We start from the raw sequence: 23604 nt of genomic DNA, 5'->3' as shown, positions 1-23604 counted from the left end.
AGTGACTACCGTGAAGAGATGGTCGAATTAAAGATGCAACTGCAAGCCTGCTTTGACTGCACTGACTGGAGCGTCTTCGAGGCTGCTGCTTCAGACCTGGATGAACTCACTGACACTGACATCCTACCTCAGTTTTTGTGAGGACATGTGTGTGCAGACCAAAACCTTCTTCACATTCAGCAACAACAAACTTTTGTTCACTGCTAAGCTGAGGCAACTACATCAGGACAAGGAAAAGGCCTACAGGAGTGGTGATTGGGACCAGTACAAGCAGGCCAGGAATAAGCTGACAAAGGAGATCAAGGCTGCAAAGAGGACCTACACTGCAAAGTTGACGGACCAGTTTTCTGCCAACAACTCTACTGCAGTTTGGAAAGGCTTGGAGACCACTCCCCCGCCCCTCAGACAGTTAACACCTGGCTGGGGAACGTACCGACTTTTACTCAAGGTTTGAAAGAACTTCACCTTCCCCCTCAGCCATCATTCCCTCCTGCCTGAAAGTCTGTGCTGACTAGCTAGCTCCCATCTTCACCAGGATCTTCAACAGCTCCCTGGAGATATGTGTGGTCCCTGCTTGTCTCAAACTCTCCACCATCATCCCCGTCCCCAAGAAGTCCCCAGTCACAGGATTAAATGACTACAGACCAGTCACCCTGACCTCGGTGGTCATGAAATCTTTTGAACGACTGGTGCTGGACCACCTGAAGGTCATCACTGACCCTCTGCTGGACCCCCTGGAGTTTGCCTACAGAGCAAACAGGTCAGGGGATGACGCAGTCAACATGGCTCTCCACTACATCCTGCACCACCTTGACTCTGCAGACACGTATACACAGGTCCTATTTGTGGACTTTAGCTCTGCATTTAACACTATCGTACACCTCATAGTACTTTCTTTTTATTATTTATCCTCTCTTGTCTTACTCCTTACACTTTTTTATATCTTTCTAGTTTGCACGAAAGCACAAGACACCGAAGCCAAATTCCTTGTACATGCACTGTACTTGGCCAATAAAGCTGATTCTGATTGTACCCCTCCGTTATCCACAGAAGAAAAAAAACAAGCAGCAAGTGTAGGATTGTTTTGTTGCGCTGTTAGCAACATGTCTCTGGTAACATTCAAAGTCATATTGTTATTCAGGCAACCTGACTCAGTCTCGCTTCTAATTGTCGACTCACGCTTTAGGGGTGACTGAAGAGTATCACTTTCATCAAGAGTGGTCATAAATTTGCCTAATAACATTGTTCATTCCCCTCTAGGAATCGAATCCTGGATTCCTGCTTGGCAGCCTTCCACCTTACCAACCGAGCTACCCAGCCGTTTTTTCTTGTCTTGCCCTTTGTCTTTGTTCTGAAGGCAGCAGTTCAAACAGAGAATGTTCAGGGTGTGTTGGATCCTGCAGAATTTTCCTAGCCTTTGTTAGGCAGCGGGAACTGTACAGTTCTTCCAGGGATGGTAAAGGGCAGCCGATGATCCTCTGGGGTCTCATGGTGACTCTCTGGAGAACTTTCCTAGCCGCAGCTGTGCAACTGGCATACCAGGCACAGACACAGTATGTTAAAATACTTTCTATTGAGCAACGGTAGAAGGACACTAGCAGTTTCTCACTCAGGTTTTTTTTCTTTAGAACACTGAGAAAGGACAGTCTCTGCTGGGCCTTCCTCCCCAGAGCAGTGGTGTTGGCGCCCCAGGTCAGGTCCTGCTCAATGGTGACGCCCAGGAGCTTGAATTTAGTAATTTTGTAATTTAGGCTAAACCTATTCATCTTACTCACATCTGTAACAGTCTTTTGTTGGACTGGACGGAAAAGAAAAGAAGGGAAGAGAGAAGGATGCTAGAGGGTGGGGTGGTGTAGGGTGATAAAAGAGGGGGGGAGGGGGTAGAACCATAAAGCAGCATAAGGCAACAAGTTGCTGGATGTTTACAATCATTACAGTCAGGTTTATAAGTAATGTAAATCCCAAAGCGGGTGTGGTCTGTCCGCACACACACCCAAATGCCACAAACATACCTTTGAGCTCCAAAAATGCCCATATACAAAAGATGTTCACACACGCATACTTATGCATTCGGATCAACACGTGAAATATTTAATTTAATTATTTAAACCATTTGTGCCATGGTGAGATAGCACCTGATAGCACCTCGAGTGGATCTTTATGTTCTTCTAAAGTGGATAATGGGATGTAAAAAGAAGAAGGAAGGAGAGTACCAAGCCATCCCCACACCAAGACCCCCACCATAGCGGCAGACAGGACCCCCCCCCCAAACACCTGCACAGCAGGGAAATCACATCCACCACCCAGGCCAGGAGGACCCCGCCCCCCATCCCCAGACAAGCAACCCACCGCTACCCAGGAGTTCTTGGCATTGCCCCGGGCCAGGGCCCGCTTAAGGAAGACCCGCCCTACGCTCCAGACAACCTCCCACCCAGTCCACGGTTGGTCCAGGTGAGTGCAAGGCAGAGGCCAGCCACCCCTGTCCAGGAGGAAGATGCCCCAGAGCGGTGGGGGTCCACCAGGAGTGTTGTTACCATGGCCCGACCAGCCTCACTCATAGATGGAATTTGGAGAAGGCCAGCGCTCAGGAGCAAGGACCAGAACCCACACAGGGACACGGACACCTCCAGGCTTAGATGTGATGTAAACCCCGGCCCCAGGTCTTTGCCAGAGAGCACAGGGATCCCTCTCGCCGCGTGCAGAGAGGGCCGCCGGGCCCAGGAAGCAAGCATACATGGAACACGGCCGCCGTTGCCAAGGTCCTGGTACCCCCTACCAGGGATGGGGTAAGGGACAGATGATCTGAGGTCCCACCTTCCTTGTATAATGTATGTTTGTGTATTTGAATGTGTGTGCATATATGTGTGTTGGAGAGTATATTTTTGATGGGTAAAGGGTGTGTATACTAAGGGGGTGGAATTAAAATTGGCAGATGGGGCACTGAGAGGACATCTCCTGATTACTCACTGTGATGTCCAAACACCCTCCCCACCAAGGGTCCCTAAATGTCTATGGTGCAGTTAAAATTGGTAGGTAGGGCACTGACAGGACATCTGCTGCTTGCTGCATCCCATTTTGTTGTCTGGGTTGAGATATTATTATCTAGATTGCATAAGAGTTTATATATTTTGGAGAGAGTTTTATTCACTGAAACATAATCAGAGAGGTAACTGGTTCTGGTAGTTGTAGGTCATTGTCTTTGTATTTAAACTTTTTAGTAATTATAGATTTAAGTTGTTGATATTCTAAGAAGTTATTTAATCCATGTTTGTCTTGAAGTTCCTGGGATGTTATAAATCTTCTATCAATGATTAAATGCTCTAGTAGTGTTACGCCCCCTGCTTGCCAAGCTGGGAAGTGTAACATTTTTTGTGTACATGAGGATGTCTGGGTGATTGAAGATGGGTGTCCTTTTGCACTGTAAAAGCGACTAAGAAATTTCCACCAGGCTGAATTTTGGAAGCAGTCCTGTTTTTTTTAATGTTTGGCTAATAAATGGTAGATCTGACAGGTTGATCTTCCCACATAACGCCTAACGCCTGTTCCAGGTCTAACCATGAGTTGGATTCTGGATTGTTTTTTAACCATTTTAAGATTTATTGTTTTCTATTGGTAAGAAAACAATTGTGGAAGTTAGGTAATTCTAAGCCTCCACAGCTTTTTGCAGATTTTAAAGTTTTTAGACTAATTCTTGCAGGTTTATTTTCGAACCTTGATATGGTGTAATAGTGTAATATTTTCAACCACTAGAGTGGCGCTTGTGTGGGGATCCTCGAGAAGAGATAATTGATTTTAGGCAAAATTTTCATTTTCACTGTGGCTACCTTGCCCATGAGGGACAGAGGCAGGGTGACCACGCGGGTTATTTCATCCTGTATGCTCTTTAGTAATGAGGTGTTGTGATGGAGCGCCTCTAGATGCAGCCACCTGCGCACACGCACACACACACACACACACACACACCCATACTGGTATTGGTGGATTAAAAGGACAGTTTTTTCAAACACGTTTGTTACTACATTATGGGGACACCCCTTTCTGCTTGATTTCTAAGGACAAGCAGTATCTCAAAAAATCTATTTGTGGCGGTACTTCACATAACCCAGTTCAAAATTTGAAAAAAGTTATTACAACAAGAAATAATAATATATGACAAAACACAACATTACCAGGACACTTTAATGAGCTCCATTAGCCCCGCCTCTGACAAAAAGAGTATTTATGAGGTCCACAGTATACAAACACACAAACATGTCTAAAACGTGACTTCAAAGGACCCAACGACCTTGATGGGTCCTCCCACCCAAAAATCCTTTTATTGAACTTTTATACTGTGTAGTTCACTGTAATCATTGTTTTTATAAACATAAAAAAGTACATTTAAATGCTTATGACAGTTCTATTTGTGAAATGAAAAGCAAATACAGCAAAAATGTTGAAAAAAACTTAGTCTTGTCAAAAAGGTGACAAGAATATGCAGTTTTAAATGGAAAAACATTCAAGAATCTAGTGCTTATTTATTGTTAATGTTCTGTCTAATGTAAAAGATAGTTTTCAGAAAAAAACTACATAGCCATAAGTCCTTACTTCAAAATTATATTCTTTCTAATGTAAAGGCAAATAAAGAAATAACCTTTTGACAACTGAACAAAAAAACAAAATTTAAGCCTTAACTGCTTATTCATACTTTTATATACTATATATCAAAAATCTTCATTTAGCAAACATTTGAATGTGAGCCCCACATGGCTTACCTTTGGGCTGAATTGTTGAGCCCCAGGTGGGTTTGTTCACAGGTTCCACAGTGGCCCCATCTGTGTTTGCCCACACTAGCTTGAATGGGCACTGAGTAATCTGGCTCGCTAGACAGTGTAGCTCGCTAACTCGCTACACTATCCGTAAGGCAGGTTGTTGGCACACAATGCTTTCCACAGAGCAGCTGGTTAGCGTTGGGAACTCAGACCACTGAGTTTCCTTCTAAGCCAGTGTGTGCAAACACAGATGGGGTCACCACGGAACTCGTGGACAAACCCACCCGGGGCCCAGATATTCAGCCCAAAGGTAAATCATATGGGCCATATGGAAATGTTCGCTGGGTTACTTTTTGTTTTTCATGGTAATACCACGATTTCTCACAAAGTCTCTGATGTTCTGTAGGGTACGGTTGTCAAGAACAGGATTCTCTGCCTTTTTGCACTGCCCACATTCTATCATGGAAGCAAGTTTTCCCTTCATTATATGGTCCTTGAAGTGTCTCATGACAGCGTTTACTTCCTCTTTGGACCAGGGTCGTTTTATTTGCTTCATTCGTTTCTTTTCTTGCTCAGCAGCTAAAAAAGATAAAACACAGTTTGAAATTAGACACCCATTTTAGGAGATTTTTAGGCCCAATCTAAATTCTTCCCTTCTCCCCACATCATAAATGTAGCACTCCAAACAGACACTAATGAAACTAGTGTCTCAAAACTTGGACGTCACCATTAGTCGATAGTCAGCTTGCAATAGCGCAGCGCTTCCACTGCTCAAATATACATAACAGCGGTTGTCTAACTTCAAAAGGGTCATGCTACAACAAAGTCATTACTTTAATTTACATTTAAACTTCTGTGCTCCAGAGCGCACCCACATTAAGAAAAGTGCTTGCACAGCACAGCGGAACCCCTTCGCAAGGGAGGGGTCAGTTTCCCCCCACATGGAGGGTAGAAAATAAAAAAATATATTTCGGACACCACTTCAAAAGCCCCTTCAAATGGAGGGGTAAGGAGATGGGAAAAATTTGGATTAGGCCTTAGATACAAATCCCACTATATGTGGTTTTACAGTTACATCTTATGTGAACATTCTTAGTATTCCAATTATAGGTATAATTTCGTCAGTCTTAAAAGAGTGTAACGAGTGGAAAAAAAGAGATATTCAGTCACTTTCTAAATTGATTTTCTGTCAATTTGTGGATTAGTTGTCATCAATACTATTTGTACAAAAGGCATATCCTTACTCAGAATGATGAAGCAGTGTGAGGGGAGAAACATAAAAAAATACTATTAGTCTTTTGGACTTTGAATTATGTTTAATGTTGATCATAATTCAGTTTTACTTGTGTGCGCATGTGACTTATGTACGGGTGGCTGCACTTACCAGATTGTTTTTGTTTCTTTCCGTCAGGCTTCCTCCGCTTCCATTTTAATGCCTTAAGTTCCTTGTCCTTCTCATCTTTGTTTTGACTTTGTGCTGAAAAAGTAAAATAGTATTAATAAAAATACTTCCCAGTAAGCATTTATTTGTTGAAAGCATGTTTCTCATATTGTGATGCACAAAATGGATAGACAGATAGATAAGGGATTATTAAATACCTTAGGAAATTTAAATTTGGTCATCTGCTGACAATCATAAAAACATACACACATAAAAGGACATAAAAGCAATATGAGTGGTGGATTTAAGAATAAAAATACATTAAAAATACAGGAATAAATAAGTTAAATATCAATACATTAAATAGATTAAGAATTAATGATATAAAAATAATTAAACGCTTCTAAGAGGTTCAGCTAAAGAGTTGTATTGCAAGATGGCGCGAGGAACAAAAGAGTTCTTCAGTCTGTCCGTGGAGCAGCGCTGGGACAGCAGTCTGCTGCTGAATGTACTCCTCCTGCTGGTGAAGGCCTCATGTAGTGGATGTGAGGGATGCCTCATGATGGACCTGAAGACGGTCAGAGTTCAGCCACCTCCTCCACAGGAGCCAGCTTCAGCCCCACCACAGAGCTCTTGATGATTTTGTTGAGCCGGCAGATGTTCTTCTTGCTGGTGCTGCTCCAGCAAATAGCAGAATCGAGGAGAGCACTCGCCACCACAGACTGAGAAAACACCTGCAGCAGCTTTGTGCAGATATTGAACAAGCGCAGCCTCCGGAGAAAGTACAGCCTGGACTGATTCTTTTTGTAGAGCTGATCTGTGTTGGCGGTCCAGTCCAGCTTGTGGTCCAATACGACCGCCAAGTATTTGTAGGTTTGCACCCTCTCCAAGCTGTCTCCCTCTATGTGCAGCTGTTGAGGTGTTGCAGCTTTCCTCCTGAAGTCCAGAACCATTTCTTTGGTCTTCTGGAGGTTCAGCTGCAGCTGGTTTTTCTTGCACCCGCCCACAAAGTCCTCCACCAGCTGCCTGTACTCGCTGTCCTCTTCTCTTTTTATGTAGGCCACAACAGCTGTATCGTCTGAGAACTTCTGCAAGTCGCAGGTTGCGGTGTTGTAGTGGAAATCAGATGTATACAGCGTGAAGAGGAGAGGAGATGGCACTGTCCCCTGCAGTGCCCCCACGCTGCAGCGGAGGGTACTGGAGAACGATCCCCCCATGCAGACGTATTGCAGCCTGTTAGTGAGGTAGTCCATGATCCAAAAAACCAAGGGTGGTTGTACTGCCATCTTGGTTCATTTTTCCTGCAGTAGGTGAGGATGAATGGCGTTAAAGGCCCAGGAGAAATCAAAAACAGTTTTTTCACTGCACCACCTCCTTCCTCCAGGTGTGAGTAGGTATGGTGTAGCAGGTAGAGGACCGCATCCTCCACCCCCACTCTCTCCTGGTACGCAAACTGCAGTGGATCTTGGACATGCTGGACCTGTGACGTCAGCTGCTGCAGCACCAACCTCTCAAAGATCTTCATCACGTGTGAAGTCAGTGCTACAGGCCGGTAGTCTTTGTTCTCTTTTGGGTGCTTGACTTTGGGGAGTGGAATGATACATGAGTTCTTCCACAGAGATGGCACCTGTCCCAGGTCCAGGCTCAGGTTAAACAGATGCTGAAGAGGAGCCCCAAGCTCGTATACACACGTTTTCAGGAGTCTGGGACACACTGTCTGGACCCAGGGCTTTCCTCATGTTCAGTCTCTGCAGTTCCCTCTGCACCAGATGATCTGTGATGTGGTGGGAAACACATTCTGCAGGTGGAAGGCATGGATCACATGGCGAGGACACTGGAAGAGATGGATCATGGTTGATGGAGGAAGGAGCAGTCTGAGGAGCTGGCCCTCCTCTGGCTAAGGGATGAGGACAGGCAGTGAGAAGGGCACGGTGATGGGTGTGGTGCAAGACAGGGCTGGTGTTGGAATTGGGTGTGGGGGGGGGGGGGATGTGAAATCTATTAAAATAGGTATTCCATACATTGGCTTTTTCAGCACTTCCCCCAACTACTGTTGTCTTGTTGCAGCCTGTAATGGTTTTCATTCATCGCCACACCTCCCTGATGTTATTGTTCTCCAGTTTCTTCTCCACTCTGTCCTTATAGGTGTTTTTTTGCATCTTTCAGGCAGCTCCTCGGGTCTATCTGGACCCTTTTAATTTCCTCCTGATCCTTTTTGAGGAATGCTCTTTTTATTTAAAACCACTTTCACTGTCCTTGTTATCCAGGGTTTGTTATTTGCATAACAATGGACAGTTTTGTGAGCACAACAGTCTACATGCAGAAGTTCATATAGTCTGTTATACATTGGGATGCTCCTTCGATGTCACTCCATTGGGGTCCAGCAGGGCGCTCCAGTCTGTGCATCCAAAGCAGTCTCTGAGTTCCCCCTCAGCCTCAGGTGTCCACCTCCTCACGCTCTTTGTTGCTGCAGGCTGCCTCTTCACTAAAGGCGTGTATGTGGGCTGTAAGGAAATCAGATTTTGGTCTGATTTGCCGAGGGCAGGGAGGGGCGTGGCCTGATAGGCATCTTTGATGCTGACATAAAACAAATCGATTGTCCTGTCGCTGCGAGTGGGACAGTTCACGCACTGATGCATCGTTGATGGTGGGGCATCCAGGGAGACGTGATTGAAGTCCCCTGAGACGACCACGAGAGCCTGTGGGTGCCTCGTTTGCAGCTCTGAAACCGTTTGGACCACTACCTCAATGGCTGTCTTTGCGCGCTCTGGGCGGGATGTAAACACAGACGGCAAGGACGTTCGTAAACTCCCGAGGTAGATAATACGGCCGGATGCTAACTGCTAAAAGCTCACAGTCTCTGCAGCATATGGTCTTTTGTACAGTGAAATGGTCCAGGATTGCACCACGTATTGTTTATAAACAAATGTTATGTTATGTGACTAAACAATTAATGTACCCTTTAAATCCTGAGTTTGATTTCCAAGATTAAAACCTGAACTCATAATTTACACAGACATAAAATCACTGTGTGCTATTTCTAAAGATAAAGTTGGGCTGAGGGCATTGTCCCCACCGATCCCTCAGCCATATCTGACGGAACTCTTTCAAATACATAGTGGAGAGTTAGATAAGCTAATTCCTCTATAACAGTCCTGGTAAATCGCATGTCTGTCCTGGGATAGGATCTCGCCCTCACGTGGGCATTCCTGAAGTTTCTGCTTTTTTTTTCCTGAATCAGATTTTTTTTACATTTTTTTAGGAGTTTTTCCTTACCAGGAATGACTGTCTAAGGATAGGGATGACCAAATGTATTCAGTCTTTAGTTTGTAGCTATTGTTTATATGTTATGAAAAACCTTGTGCCTCTTTATAATTACTTGCATTCAGCCCAATGAGGCAAATCTTTTGTGGTATAAATAAAATTGAATTTAATTTAACGAACAGGTGTCCACATCCTCTCACTTCCCAGAGACTCTGTGATGACGTTTATTAGTCATGTGGTTTCATGAACAGAACAATTTCAAGAAAAATCATTTTGTGCTTACCAGCCTTTGGATTTGAGAGATTTTCTTCAACCTCGCCCTCTTCAACAGTGGCGTTGGTCTCTTCAACGGCGACGTCGGCCTCTTCAACGGCGGCGTCGGCCTCTTCAACGGCGGCGTCGGCCTCTGTGTCGCTGTCGCTCTCTCCACTTGACTCTGTCAACTCTAGCTTATCTAGTAAAATTAAATTGTGTTAAGATATAGTTCAGTTCAAGTTCTGGAAAGGTCCAACTCTTAGCTTAAATGCAACTTCACCTTCGATTTCAATCTCTTCCAGTGTTTTGCCTTGTAGGTTTTGAAGAGACCCTTTCTCCATGGCAATGAGTAGTTTAGATATCTTAGCCAGCTGTGTAGTAGCCTCTGGAAGTCTATAATATTCACGATGAACGCGAATATCGTGACCAAGAAAGTTGGCAACTTGATCCAACTCGTGATTCTTGAGATTCAGGATCTGAGACAAAGTTGCAACATGTTTGCGCAACTGAGTCGACCTGAGGAGCTCTGGGTTTTTAGCCCCACATTCTGCTGCATAAAGCCTTAAACAGTCCTGTCCTCTGTAAGGAGTCAGACATTTAGGCCTGGCAAAAAGAAAGGGGTTTTCTGCCAGTACACCACAGTCTGCTCTCTTCTCAGTCAGCCGTGTTATTGCACTCACCATGTCCGGTGAAAGTAACACTGCAACCTTTCGACCACGTTTACCCCTCAATTCCACGCGACTGAAGTGTTGACAAAGGTGACGTTCAAATTTTGTAAGTCCAAATGCAATATCCTTGTGGAGGGCACTTGAGTCTCTCCCCTGAAAGCCACATAATGTCATCTTTGAAACTTCTCCCCCTCGTCTTCTGTTGAACAGTATTACTTTTGCCATGGTGACTTTGCAAAGTTCACTGTATGATTTGGGTGAACTATGCTCCTCCAAGTCCTTCAGTGCTTCGTCAGTAATCTTCTCCAGATGTCTATGAAGACATTGAACATCTTCTGTGAAGGGAAGAGTGGAAGGCTTGTTAAAGTGACGCTCGTTTAGTGTTGACAGTGCAGTATGGGAAATGAATTCAGACCACTTTGTAGAAAAGAGGGTTTTGAAACTTTGGGTCGACTTGATCAGTGTACTGTCTTGAGCCATAAGTGCTCGACAATGTAAAATGTCATTAACTTTCTGCAATGAGTGGCCCAACTTCAGGGCAAGGCTTGGAGTAGAGTAGCAGTTCTTTTCTCCATCATAGCCAGACACTTTCTTGACAGCTGTAATAACCACATCAAAATTTGCAGGCCTGACAGCATCCTCAAAGGTGTTAATTGAAAATTCTTTCCGAAGTACAAGCAGAAGTCTTCCACATTCTCTGAGTTTCTGACGAATGTAGTCAAATTTGGTGGGATCTTGTCCATGTTTGTTAAAGAGTGACTGGGCAAGCTGGAGAATAGAGAAGTCACTTCGCACAGTGGATGTTATGTCATCATCTTTCATGACAGCTAATATTTTCCAAACACCTGGGGAAACTTGCTGACAAAGAGCTGACTCATTCATAGAGGCCAAAGACAAGACTCTTTTGTCATGTCCCTCTGAAGTGGCTTTTCCTGGTTTGGAAGAACATTTTCGAACATGTCTCCACAGATCTCTTCTGAGATATAATGCCTGACAGTAAATGCAGTGAATATAGTCTTTTTCTTTGTAGTTTTTCTTTGATGTGCGTTTTGGTTTTAATGTTCCTATGCCACTTGCTAAGACCTCTGAGTTATGGTCATAGTTTCCCTTGTTGCGCAGCTTAGCAAGCATTTCCAAGCGCTTTTTGGACTTCTTGGGAAGACTTAAAACTTGGGCAACATCAGCATATTTTTTCTCATGCCTTTTCAAATGGCGTGTAAACTTTGTCTGTAGCTTTCCACAAATATAGCAGTAGTTTCTGTTTCTGAGTAAGAGGGATGACTTGGGTAAATCTTCAGGCCGAGCATTATAGCTATCAGTCATGCATTCATTGCGAGCATTTCTTTCATTTGAAGTCGCATCAGATTTTTCAAATCGTCTTTTTCTGAGTTCATCTTGAGATAATGACCCTGCAGCTTCAGAAGAACTCAGTCTTTCTCCCTCTACAGAATCTTCTTGGTGAAATCTTTTCTTTTTGGAAGCAGACTGACTGGTTGAAACCTCCGAGATCTGTACTCGTTTGCGATTTATGCTTAAAATCTCTGATTTATTGACAAATGAGCTGTCTGAATCAGCTGTGGAATCAGGCACGTATTCCTCTTCTGATGAACCCACCTCACTTGAGCTTTGTTCATTTAAAACCTGCCCACAATTAAAAACAAAAAGTAAACTTTATGGATTTGGAAGACATTTCACTGAAAAGAACAAATAAAAACGTACCAGTGATTGAGGTTCTGAGATGTCCACCATGTGAATATTGTAACACCTTTTGTGCCAGGTCTGGTTGCAAACTACACAGAAAATTAAAAGTACATAAAATGAATACAGCTAATTTGCACTTGTAAAAGCTCAAAAAGATATACCATAGCAATAGATGTTTTTATGATGCCCCAATAGAATCACATTCAAACCAGAAATGTACATATCTTTACATTGTTAAGCAAAAAATTACCTTCACATCTCACACCACTCCATTTCAGAGGAGTAAAAGGTCCTCCACATATGACACATTTCTCCAAAGGTGACATTTCGTCAGCGACTAAATCATGATCACAGTCCTGTAGACAAAAACCAACAGCATTTGTGTGATGTCACAGCACTGGGGAGAGCAAAGCTACACAATTGTTCAAAAAAATTCAAAAAGCCAGACACAGAAGTGTTTGAGAAACTTGTTTGATATTAAAAAGATAAAATCAACACCTCAAAACACAAAAGGTTTTTTTTTTTCGATAAATGCAAGTGTTTTCAAAATTGAGGTGTTACCTATAAGTTCATTTCTTTATAAAAAAAATCCAATTTGTGCAATTCTGTGGTTAATGGAAATGAAGCTACTAAAACATTGCCAAAGTCATGTTATTTTACCAACTTTTGACAAAAGAACATCTATGGCGTGACATGGTCTTAGTATTTCATGAAAGGAAAAAAATTCAATTTAACGCTGAACAAAGAGTCTCAATGTCTATACTTTCCAATTAGGTATTTCTCAATACTAATTAAGCAAAAAAAACATGCAGTTTTCCATTAATGTGGCTAAGCTAAGTGGTCGCACTACGGTGACCCAATATGACGCGCTGGCCGTCTTCATCATGCATGGGCCGTGAAAACACATCACTCAGAGGGACCAAAGCATAACTGAGTGGAAACAATGCCCAGAATTTACTGGCCGTAATTCAGTAAATCCAGTGATCCATGTACCTTCATACTACTCAATATTTAAATGCCTAAATGTTTCTACAATTACTAAATAGGTATTTAAACTGAAATTTACCTGCGGTGTGTCGTCTGGATAGGACCCGGAAGTGGGTGGATTCTCTTCTGCTGATTGACTTGGCTTTTCTTTGGATTTCTGAGATGAAAGGATGGAGGCTGAATTAGATTCTTTGCTTAAACACTGAGCACATAGTCCTGCTAAAACCTGGACCTGTCCAGTTGAGTATTACACAGGACATGTGTGTAAGAGTGATCATTAGGACAACTTCACTTCCAGTATACTAGTTTTAACACTATGTCCTGCTAATGTCAGAACCTGTCCAGTTGAGTATTACACAGGACACGTGTGTATGAGCGCTTAATGGGACAACCTGCTTTGTCCTGTTCATTCTTCTAAAGGAATTTGTATCAAATACAGGCATCCTTTACTGTAGATGTTACCAGTGATCCATGTACCTTCATACTACTCAATATTAACATGCCTAAATGTTTCTACAATTACTAAATAGGTATTTAAACTGAAATTTACCTGCGGTGTGTCGTCTGGATAGGACCTGGAAGTGGGTGGATTCTCTTCTGCTGATTGACTTGGCTTTTCTTTGGATTTCTGAGATGAAAGGATGGAGGCTGAATTAGATTCTTTGCTTAAACACTGAGCAAATAGTCCTGCTACAACCTGGACCTGTCCAGTTGAGTATTACACAGGACACGTGTGTATGAGCGCTTAATGGGACAACCTGCTTTGTCCTGTTCATGCTTCTAAAGGAATTTGTATAATACAGGCATCCTTTACTGTAGATGTTACCAGTGATCCATGTACCTTCATACTACTCAATATTTAAATGCCTAAATGTTTCTACAATTACTAAATAGGTATTTAAACTGAAATTTACTGCGGTGTGTCGTCTGGATAGGACCGGAAGTGGGTGGATTCTCTTCTGCTGATTGACTTGGCTTTTCTTTGGATTTCTGAGATGAAAGGATGGAGGCTGAATTAGATTCTTTGCTTAAACACTGAGCACATAGTCCTGCTAAAACCTGGACCTGTCCAGTTGAGTATTACACAGGACTGTGTGTAAGAGTGATCATTAGGACAACTTCACTTCCAGTATACTAGTTTTAACACTATGTCCTGCTAATGTAAACCTGTCCAGTTGAGTATTACACAGGACACGTGTGTATGAGCGCTTAATGGGACAACCTGCTTTGTCCTGTTCATGCTTCTAAAGGAATTTGTATCAAATACAGGCATCCTTTACTGTAGATGTTACCAGTGATCCATGTACCTTCATACTACTCAATATTTAAATGCCTAAATGTTTCTACAATTACTAAATAGGTATTTAAACTGAAATTTACCTGCGGTGTGTCGTCTGGATAGGACCCGGAAGTGGGTGGATTCTCTTCTGCTGATTGACTTGGCTTTTCTTTGGATTTCTGAGATGAAAGGATGGAGGCTGAATTAGATTCTTTGCTTAAACACTGAGCACAGTCCTGCTAAAACCTGGACCTGTCCAGTTGAGTATTACACAGGACATGTGTGTAAGAGTGATCATTAGGACAACTTCACTTCCAGTATACTAGTTTTAACACTATGTCCTGCTAATGTCAGAACCTGTCCAGTTGAGTATTACACAGGACACGTGTGTATGAGCGCTTAATGGGACAACCTGCTTTGTCCTGTTCATTCTTCTAAAGGAATTTGTATCAAATACAGGCATCCTTTACTGTAGATGTTACCAGTGATCCATGTACCTTCATACTACTCAATATTAACATGCCTAAATGTTTCTACAATTACTAAATAGGTATTTAAACTGAAATTTACCTGCGGTGTGTCGTCTGGATAGGACCTGGAAGTGGGTGGATTCTCTTCTGCTGATTGACTTGGCTTTTCTTTGGATTTCTGAGATGAAAGGATGGAGGCTGAATTAGATTCTTTGCTTAAACACTGAGCACATAGTCCTGCTAAAACCTGGACCTGTCCAGTTGAGTATTACACAGGACATGTGTGTAAGAGTGATCATTAGGACAACTTCACTTCCAGTATACTAGTTTTAACACTATGTCCTGCTAATGTCAGAACCTGTCCAGTTGAGTATTACACAGGACACGTGTGTATGAGCGCTTAATGGGACAACCTGCTTTGTCCTGTTCATGCTTCTAAAGGAATTTGTATCAAATACAGGCATCCTTTACTGTAGATGTTACCAGTGATCCATGTACCTTCATACTACTCAATATTAACATGCCTAAATGTTTCTACAATTACTAAATAGGTATTTAAACTGAAATTTACCTGCGGTGTGTCGTCTGGATAGGACCCGGAAGTGGGTGGATTCTCTTCTGCTGATTGACTTGGCTTTTCTTTGGATTTCTGAGATGAAAGGATGGAGGCTGAATTAGATTCTTTGCTTAAACACTGAGCACAGTCCTGCTAAAACCTGGACCTGTCCAGTTGAGTATTACACAGGACATGTGTGTAAGAGTGATCATTAGGACAACTTCAATTCCAGTATACTAGTTTTAACACTATGTCCTGCTAATGTCAGAACCTGTCCAGTTGAGTATTACACAGGACACGTGTGTATGAGCGCTTAATGGGACAACCTGCTTTGTCCTGTTCATTCTTCTAAAGGAATTTGTATCAAATACAGGCATCCTTTACTGTAGATGTTACCAGTGATCCATGTACCTTCATACTACTCAATATTAACATGCCTAAATGTTTCTACAATTACTAAATAGGTATTTAAACTGAAATTTACCTGCGGTGTGTCGTCTGGATAGGACCCGGAAGTGGGTGGATTCTCTTCTGCTGATTGACTTGGCTTTTCTTTGGATTTCTGAGATGAAAGGATGGAGGCTGAATTAGATTCTTTGCTTAAACACTGAGCACATAGTCCTGCTACAACCTGGACCTGTCCAGTTGAGTATTACACAGGACATGTGTGTAAGAGTGATCATTAGGACAACTTCACTTCCAGTATACTAGTTTTAACACTATGTCCTGCTAATGTCAGAACCTGTCCAGTTGAGTATTACACAGGACACGTGTGTATGAGCGCTTAATGGGACAACCTGCTTTGTCCTGTTCATGCTTCTAAAGGAATTTGTATCAAATACAGGCATCCTTTACTGTAGATGTTACCAGTGATCCATGTACCTTCATACTACTCAATATTTAAATGCCTAAATGTTTCTACAATTACTAAATAGGTATTTAAACTGAAATTTACCTGCGGTGTGTCGTCTGGATAGGACCCGGAAGTGGGTGGATTCTCTTCTGCTGATTGACTTGGCTTTTCTTTGGATTTCTGAGATGAAAGGATGGAGGCTGAATTAGATTCTTTGCTTAAACACTGAGCACAGTCCTGCTAAAACCTGGACCTGTCCAGTTGAGTATTACACAGGACATGTGTGTAAGAGTGATCATTAGGACAACTTCACTTCCAGTATACTAGTTTTAACACTATGTCCTGCTAATGTCAGAACCTGTCCAGTTGAGTATTACACAGGACACGTGTGTATGAGCGCTTAATGGGACAACCTGCTTTGTCCTGTTCATGCTTCTAAAGGAATTTGTATCAAATACAGGCATCCTTTACTGTAGATGTTACCAGTGATCCATGTACCTTCATACTACTCAATATTAACATGCCTAAATGTTTCTACAATTACTAAATAGGTATTTAAACTGAAATTTACCTGCGGTGTGTCGTCTGGATAGGACCCGGAAGTGGGTGGATTCTCTTCTGCTGATTGACTTGGCTTTTCTTTGGATTTCTGAGATGAAAGGATGGAGGCTGAATTAGATTCTTTGCTTAAACACTGAGCACAGTCCTGCTAAAACCTGGACCTGTCCAGTTGAGTATTACACAGGACATGTGTGTAAGAGTGATCATTAGGACAACTTCAATTCCAGTATACTAGTTTTAACACTATGTCCTGCTAATGTCAGAACCTGTCCAGTTGAGTATTACACAGGACACGTGTGTATGAGCGCTTAATGGGACAACCTGCTTTGTCCTGTTCATTCTTCTAAAGGAATTTGTATCAAATACAGGCATCCTTTACTGTAGATGTTACCAGTGATCCATGTACCTTCATACTACTCAATATTAACATGCCTAAATGTTTCTACAATTACTAAATAGGTATTTAAACTGAAATTTACCTGCGGTGTGTCGTCTGGATAGGACCCGGAAGTGGGTGGATTCTCTTCTGCTGATTGACTTGGCTTTTCTTTGGATTTCTGAGATGAAAGGATGGAGGCTGAATTAGATTCTTTGCTTAAACACTGAGCACATAGTCCTGCTAAAACCTGGACCTGTCCAGTTGAGTATTACACAGGACATGTGTGTAAGAGTGATCATTAGGACAACTTCAATTCCAGTATACTAGTTTTAACACTATGTCCTGCTAATGTCAGAACCTGTCCAGTTGAGTATTACACAGGACACGTGTGTATGAGCGCTTAATGGGACAACCTGCTTTGTCCTGTTCATTCTTCTAAAGGAATTTGTATCAAATACAGGCATCCTTTACTGTAGATGTTACCAGTGATCCATGTACCTTCATACTACTCAATATTAACATGCCTAAATGTTTCTACAATTACTAAATAGGTATTTAAACTGAAATTTACCTGCGGTGTGTCGTCTGGATAGGACCCGGAAGTGGGTGGATTCTCTTCTGCTGATTGACTTGGCTTTTCTTTGGATTTCTGAGATGAAAGGATGGAGGCTGAATTAGATTCTTTGCTTAAACACTGAGCACATAGTCCTGCTAAAACCTGGACCTGTCCAGTTGAGTATTACACAGGACATGTGTGTAAGAGTGATCATTAGGACAACTTCAATTCCAGTATACTAGTTTTAACACTATGTCCTGCTAATGTCAGAACCTGTCCAGTTGAGTATTACACAGGACACGTGTGTATGAGCGCTTAATGGGACAACCTGCTTTGTCCTGTTCATGCTTCTAAAGGAATTTGTATCAAATACAGGCATCCTTTACTGTAGATGTTACCAGTGATCCATGTACCTTCATACTACTCAATATTAACATGCCTAAATGTTTCTACAATTACTAAATAGGTATTTAAACTGAAATTTACCTGCGGTGTGTCGTCTGGATAGGACCTGGAAGTGGGTGGATTCTCTTCTGCTGATTGACTTGGCTTTTCTTTGGATTTCTGAGATGAAAGGATGGAGGCTGAATTAGATTCTTTGCTTAAACACTGAGCACATAGTCCTGCTAAAACCTGGACCTGTCCAGTTGAGTATTACACAGGACATGTGTGTAAGAGTGATCATTAGGACAACTTCAATTCCAGTATACTAGTTTTAACACTATGTCCTGCTAATGTCAGAACCTGTCCAGTTGAGTATTACACAGGACACGTGTGTATGAGCGCTTAATGGGACAACCTGCTTTGTCCTGTTCATTCTTCTAAAGGAATTTGTATCAAATACAGGCATCCTTTACTGTAGATGTTACCAGTGATCCATGTACCTTCATACTACTCAATATTAACATGCCTAAATGTTTCTACAATTACTAAATAGGTATTTAAACTGAAATTTACCTGCGGTGTGTCGTCTGGATAGGACCCGGAAGTGGGTGGATTCTCTTCTGCTGATTGACTTGGCTTTTCTTTGGATTTCTGAGATGAAAGGATGGAGGCTGAATTAGATTCTTTGCTTAAACACTGAGCACATAGTCCTGCTAAAACCTGGACCTGTCCAGTTGAGTATTACACAGGACATGTGTGTAAGAGTGATCATTAGACAACTTCAATTCCAGTATACTAGTTTTAACACTATGTCCTGCTAATGTCAGAACCTGTCCAGTTGAGTATTACACAGGACACGTGTGTATGAGCGCTTAATGGGACAACCTGCTTTGTCCTGTTCATTCTTCTAAAGGAATTTGTATCAAATACAGGCATCCTTTACTGTAGATGTTACCAGTGATCCATGTACCTTCATACTACTCAATATTTAAATGCCTAAATGTTTCTACAATTACTAAATAGGTATTTAAACTGAAATTTACCTGCGGTGTGTCGTCTGGATAGGACCGGAAGTGGGTGGATTCTCTTCTGCTGATTGACTTGGCTTTTCTTTGGATTTCTGAGATGAAAGGATGGAGGCTGAATTAGATTCTTTGCTTAAACACTGAGCAAATAGTCCTGCTAAAACCTGGACCTGTCCAGTTGAGTATTACACAGGACATGTGTGTAAGAGTGATCATTAGGACAACTTCAATTCCAGTATACTAGTTTTAACACTATGTCCTGCTAATGTCAGAACCTGTCCAGTTGAGTATTACACAGGACACGTGTGTATGAGCGCTTAATGGGACAACCTGCTTTGTCCTGTTCATGCTTCTAAAGGAATTTGTATCAAATACAGGCATCCTTTACTGTAGATGTTACCAGTGATCCATGTACCTTCATACTACTCAATATTAACATGCCTAAATGTTTCTACAATTACTAAATAGGTATTTAAACTGAAATTTACCTGCGGTGTGTCGTCTGGATAGGACCTGGAAGTGGGTGGATTCTCTTCTGCTGATTGACTTGGCTTTTCTTTGGATTTCTGAGATGAAAGGATGGAGGCTGAATTAGATTCTTTGCTTAAACACTGAGCAAATAGTCCTGCTAAAACCTGGACCTGTCCAGTTGAGTATTACACAGGACATGTGTGTAAGAGTGATCATTAGGACAACTTCAATTCCAGTATACTAGTTTTAACACTATGTCCCGCTAATGTCAGAACCTGTCCAGTTGAGTATTACACAGGACACGTGTGTATGAGCGCTTAATGGGACAACCTGCTTTGTCCTGTTCATGCTTCTAAAGTAAATGGTAAATGGTAAATGGCGTATACTTGTATAGCGCCTTTCTTCCTACAAGGACAAAGTGCTTTACAGTCACAGACCCATTCACCCAGTCACACACACATTCACACACTGGTGGCGGCTCCGCTGCCAAACACAGGCGCCTGCCTACCACCAAGGAATTTTTATCAAATACAGGCATCCTTTATGGTCGATGTTACCAGTGATCCATGTACCTTCATACTACTCAATATTTAAATACCTAAATGTTTCTACAATTGCTAAATAGATATTTATACTGAAATTTACCTGCGATGTGTCGTCTGGAGAGGACCTGGAAGTTGATGGATTCTCTTCTGCTGATTGACTTGGCTTTTCTTTGGATTTCTGAGATGAAAGGATGAAGAGTAAATCATATTCTTTAATTTAAATATAGAATTATACATTATTTTAAAGCATAACAATAACTTTACAGATACCTTGATTCTCCATGGCCATTCGGAGTCACCATAATTATAGGTGATTTCTTCTCCAGGACCAATATCCTTGATTGCAAATAAACAGAGATGGGGTTCTCCATTCACTCTGGTAATGGTCATTTTGCTGTTTGGGCTCACTTCATCATCATTTATTAGTCTTCCAAGTGACCCGTCCTCTCTAGCAGCATCAATACTAAAATATGAAGCAGACAATAAGTTATGCTACATAGGGAAGTTATTGAGCACATTGAGTATTTAAGACGAAATAACATTCCTGCTACAACCTAAAACTTCCATGGAACATTACAAATGTTTAACCTTGTCTTAGACTGTATTTCATCACTAAAACTACTTTTTACCAGTAAGAGAGTAGAGATGACATTACCATTAAAAAAGAAGATACATACCATAACAACTTTCCATTGAACTGGAAATCAAACATAAAAACCTTCAGGGCGTCATGGTAAACTTTCAGTCTGCTTTCTTGTTCCTTTTTTGATATGAGCTGTCCTCTGTATTCAAGAAGGAAATCTCCCTTTTGAAAGGGCCGGGAGCTGAACACACCTCGACCTACAAGTAACAAACACATCACAAAGAAAGGAGAGTAATAAAAAAAGAAACAATGCAAAGTTATCATAGAGCAGGGCTCCAGACTGCGACCAAAATTTGAGAGTGTGCGACTGAATTTTACACCCAGTCGCACATGTGCCACCAGTAAATTTGCCTCCCCCGCCCTCCGTATTTTGTATACATTAAACGTGGAAGGGGCACATCAATCATCAATGAAATAATCAATGAGACGCGAGGACGGACAGACGGACGGACAGACACACTCGCGCGAATACTCATGAGACTGGAGCACATGCGAGCGCACACTCGAGTGTCATTGAGGGATGCCTGAGGCGGCCAATGCAGGGCTCGACATAGCCATTTGTCCGCTGGCCCGGTCCTGTTTTTCGAGCAGTGCGGACCACAAGACTTTACTTTTCACTTGTCCGCTCGGGCCACTAAAATATCTAACGGTTTATATATTCTTCACCTTTTTCAATAAAGTAAATTTTGCGAAAACGTGTAGATTTACCTCGTCTTCATAATGTAGTTTTTCTGCTAGTCCTGTGTTCAGACTTCAAGGGTTTCTATGGGAAACCTTTGATCACTTCTCCTTCTCTCCCGCCTGCGCGCGCGCGGCTTTCACTGCCGAGCACCACGCGGCACGCGCTCACTACTTTTTTTTTTCAAACTTTATTGAATGTAACAATTCAATACAAAACAATGTTAAACAGCAACAACGAAGGCACAAGCCAGTGGGTTATTATTACATTTGATTATAAATCCGACACCGTCACTGAAGAGAGACTGAAGCATGTCAGAGATGTGGAAGACATGGCAGGAATAGATAGGAATATGTTTGATGGAGTAGTGGGTATAATTAGTAGTATGGACAGCAAGATATTTAATGAATGCATTGAAGATGAAACTGTATGCACTAAGCTTTAAGCTGAATGTCAAAGAATCAAAGGCAACTCCAAATACCGGAATCTCAGACTCAAATGCAGTAGAATGTTAAACTACTTAATTTTGTTTTTCTGTACAACACTGTAAGCAGTAAGTATTTCTAGTTAGCTGAATGATCTCAGTTAGACCTGCACAATATGAGGAAAACTCGCGATATGCGATATCAAAGATTAAAATTGCGATAACGATATAATTTGCGGTATATAAACAAACAGCAAAATAACCAAATAACCATTCCCAGTTTAAAAATTATACTCCAAATGACCCACGTTGACATAGGTTACAAACATCTAACATAACGGTGCTCCATCTGATTGGTCAACAATGTGAAGGCGTCCATCCGATTGGTCAAATGCATTAAGGGATTTATTTGATTCGTTAAATGGTTCAAGCTGCCATTAGATTGTTTTAACACATTTAAGGTTTATGATTTATTGCGATATTTGCCGTTAGAAGCACCATGAAAACTTCTGAACTAGTGTTACCTACTACACTGCAGTGCTCTCTTCAAAACATCTGAAACAGACTAGAGCAGATTTAAGTTTGATATGGTCTATTTTCAGTCATTGAAAAGTGTAGAAATAAGTGATGTCACCAGAATGCACCAAATTGTACCATATTAAAAGTTTCCGGGGGGCATGCCCCCGGACCCCCCTAAAGTTGCAAGCACCTGCGGAGCGGCGGGTCCCGCTATGCGCGGTGTCGGGCCAGTAACTTTCAGGCAGGGCCAGTAAGTTTCAAAAACTACTGGCCCTGTGGGCCAGTGCAAATTTCTGGGCTATGTCAACCCCTGCAATGCGTGTGAGAAGAATAGGGAAAGTTACTGTAAGTGGCTAAAATGCGTGGAGGGGGAGGGGCCTAGAGATAATCGAGTGCGCGTTAACATCTGTGGGAAGGAAACAGAGACAAATATCATCACAACCTGATATGTGCGTCTGAGCTATGAGCAAGCAAACTATTGATTCGTTCTTCTGACCTGCGGCTAGTGTACCAGTGCCAGTCTACAGCAGGGGTCTCTAACTCGCAAAGCAAACCACGGCTCTCATCATGCACGGCTGTTACGGCAGCACACCACTCCCGCGGGAGATGGTCAGCTGAGGAGAATAAATGTCCCACACGTTCATGCGTGACAGCTAACGGGGCTCTAGCATTAAACACGTGTGAGCGACAACATGATTTAAAAAACCGGCGGGGAAAGTGCAACAATAGACGTGTTTAAGATGAACCAGTGCCCTGGGGGGGGGGGGGGGGGGGGGACATGAGGGCAAAGCTGCAGCAAGACTGAAGGACAACAGGAATTAGGAGTTGTCCTTAACATTCAATTTTGATTTGATTTGATTTTTTTTTATTTGAAATGGTTTATTTCAAGCAATCAAATAGAAGTTATACACAGAAGCAATATAATCATCAGTTATACATTCATACAGTAACTAATCAAACTTAGGATAATTAGACATAATTAATAAATATTGCTTGAAAGGGAGTGGAAGGAAGCGAACTTATATAATTCCACCCCGTTATACTATAACCATTTTATTACATGATTTATCAATATCCGGTTCCTAGGTTTTATCAGACAGAATTAAGAATCATAAGGTATCAATAAGGCACATGCCAAAGATGAATTACTTAAGTACTACGTCAAAAATAACTATTTTAGAAATTAACATGGCAAATGCAGCATCTGAAATATATGCAAATTATGTTACTTTTAAAAGTCATTCATATGCTTT

At 41.9% G+C, this 23604-nt stretch overlaps 1 protein-coding gene and 1 long non-coding RNA gene across 8 annotated transcripts; both read right to left on the bottom strand.

The window, feature by feature from the left end:
- Positions 1–4160: 4160 nt before the first annotated feature.
- LOC105358453 (probable serine/threonine-protein kinase samkC) lies at positions 4161–20486 on the bottom strand. 7 transcript variants are annotated; one of them, XR_002875073.1, is made up of 19 exons: positions 20357–20486; positions 20187–20264; positions 19559–19636; positions 19089–19165; positions 18619–18696; positions 18148–18225; positions 17677–17754; positions 17206–17283; positions 16737–16814; positions 16268–16345; positions 15797–15874; positions 15328–15405; positions 12271–12376; positions 12039–12109; positions 9932–11960; positions 9680–9850; positions 6351–6374; positions 6136–6228; positions 5210–5330 (listed from the first exon to the last, which is right to left on the bottom strand). XR_002875073.1 is itself a non-coding variant. In XM_023965128.1 (18 exons), the coding sequence occupies exons 1-18, from the start codon at positions 20373–20375 to the stop codon at positions 5098–5100; spliced, it is 3579 nt and encodes a 1192-aa protein (XP_023820896.1). In that variant the 5' UTR covers positions 20376–20486; the 3' UTR covers positions 4161–5097. The 7 variants fall into 7 exon arrangements, 5 of the variants coding, with proteins under 5 accessions (XP_023820896.1, XP_023820898.1, XP_023820897.1 ...); XR_002875072.1 differs by having other exon boundaries at positions 5307–5330; positions 6351–6377; XM_023965128.1 differs by lacking the exon at positions 6351–6374 and having other exon boundaries at positions 4161–5330.
- On the bottom strand, positions 13198–13802 carry LOC111949051. The gene is made up of 2 exons (XR_002875074.1): positions 13711–13802; positions 13198–13344 (listed from the first exon to the last, which is right to left on the bottom strand). It is a non-coding gene; the product is annotated as an uncharacterized LOC111949051 (long non-coding RNA).
- Positions 20487–23604: the final 3118 nt, after the last annotated feature.

This window comes from Oryzias latipes, chromosome 17 (assembly GCF_002234675.1).
Source record: "Oryzias latipes chromosome 17, ASM223467v1".
Taxonomy (NCBI): Eukaryota; Metazoa; Chordata; class Actinopteri; order Beloniformes; family Adrianichthyidae; genus Oryzias; species Oryzias latipes.
The sequence above is the reverse complement of the archived record's forward strand: the minus strand, read 5'-3'. Positions and strand labels throughout refer to the sequence as shown.

Bases quoted from the DNA above. Each gene is read 5' to 3' on its own strand.
- LOC105358453 (XM_023965128.1), bottom strand. The intron at 17,284-17,676 runs GTAAATTTCAGT...CTTTCATCTCAG, and splicing joins ATCCAGACGACACACCGCAG to AAATCCAAAGAAAAGCCAAG. The intron at 15,406-15,796 runs GTAAATTTCAGT...CTTTCATCTCAG, and splicing joins ATCCAGACGACACACCGCAG to AAATCCAAAGAAAAGCCAAG.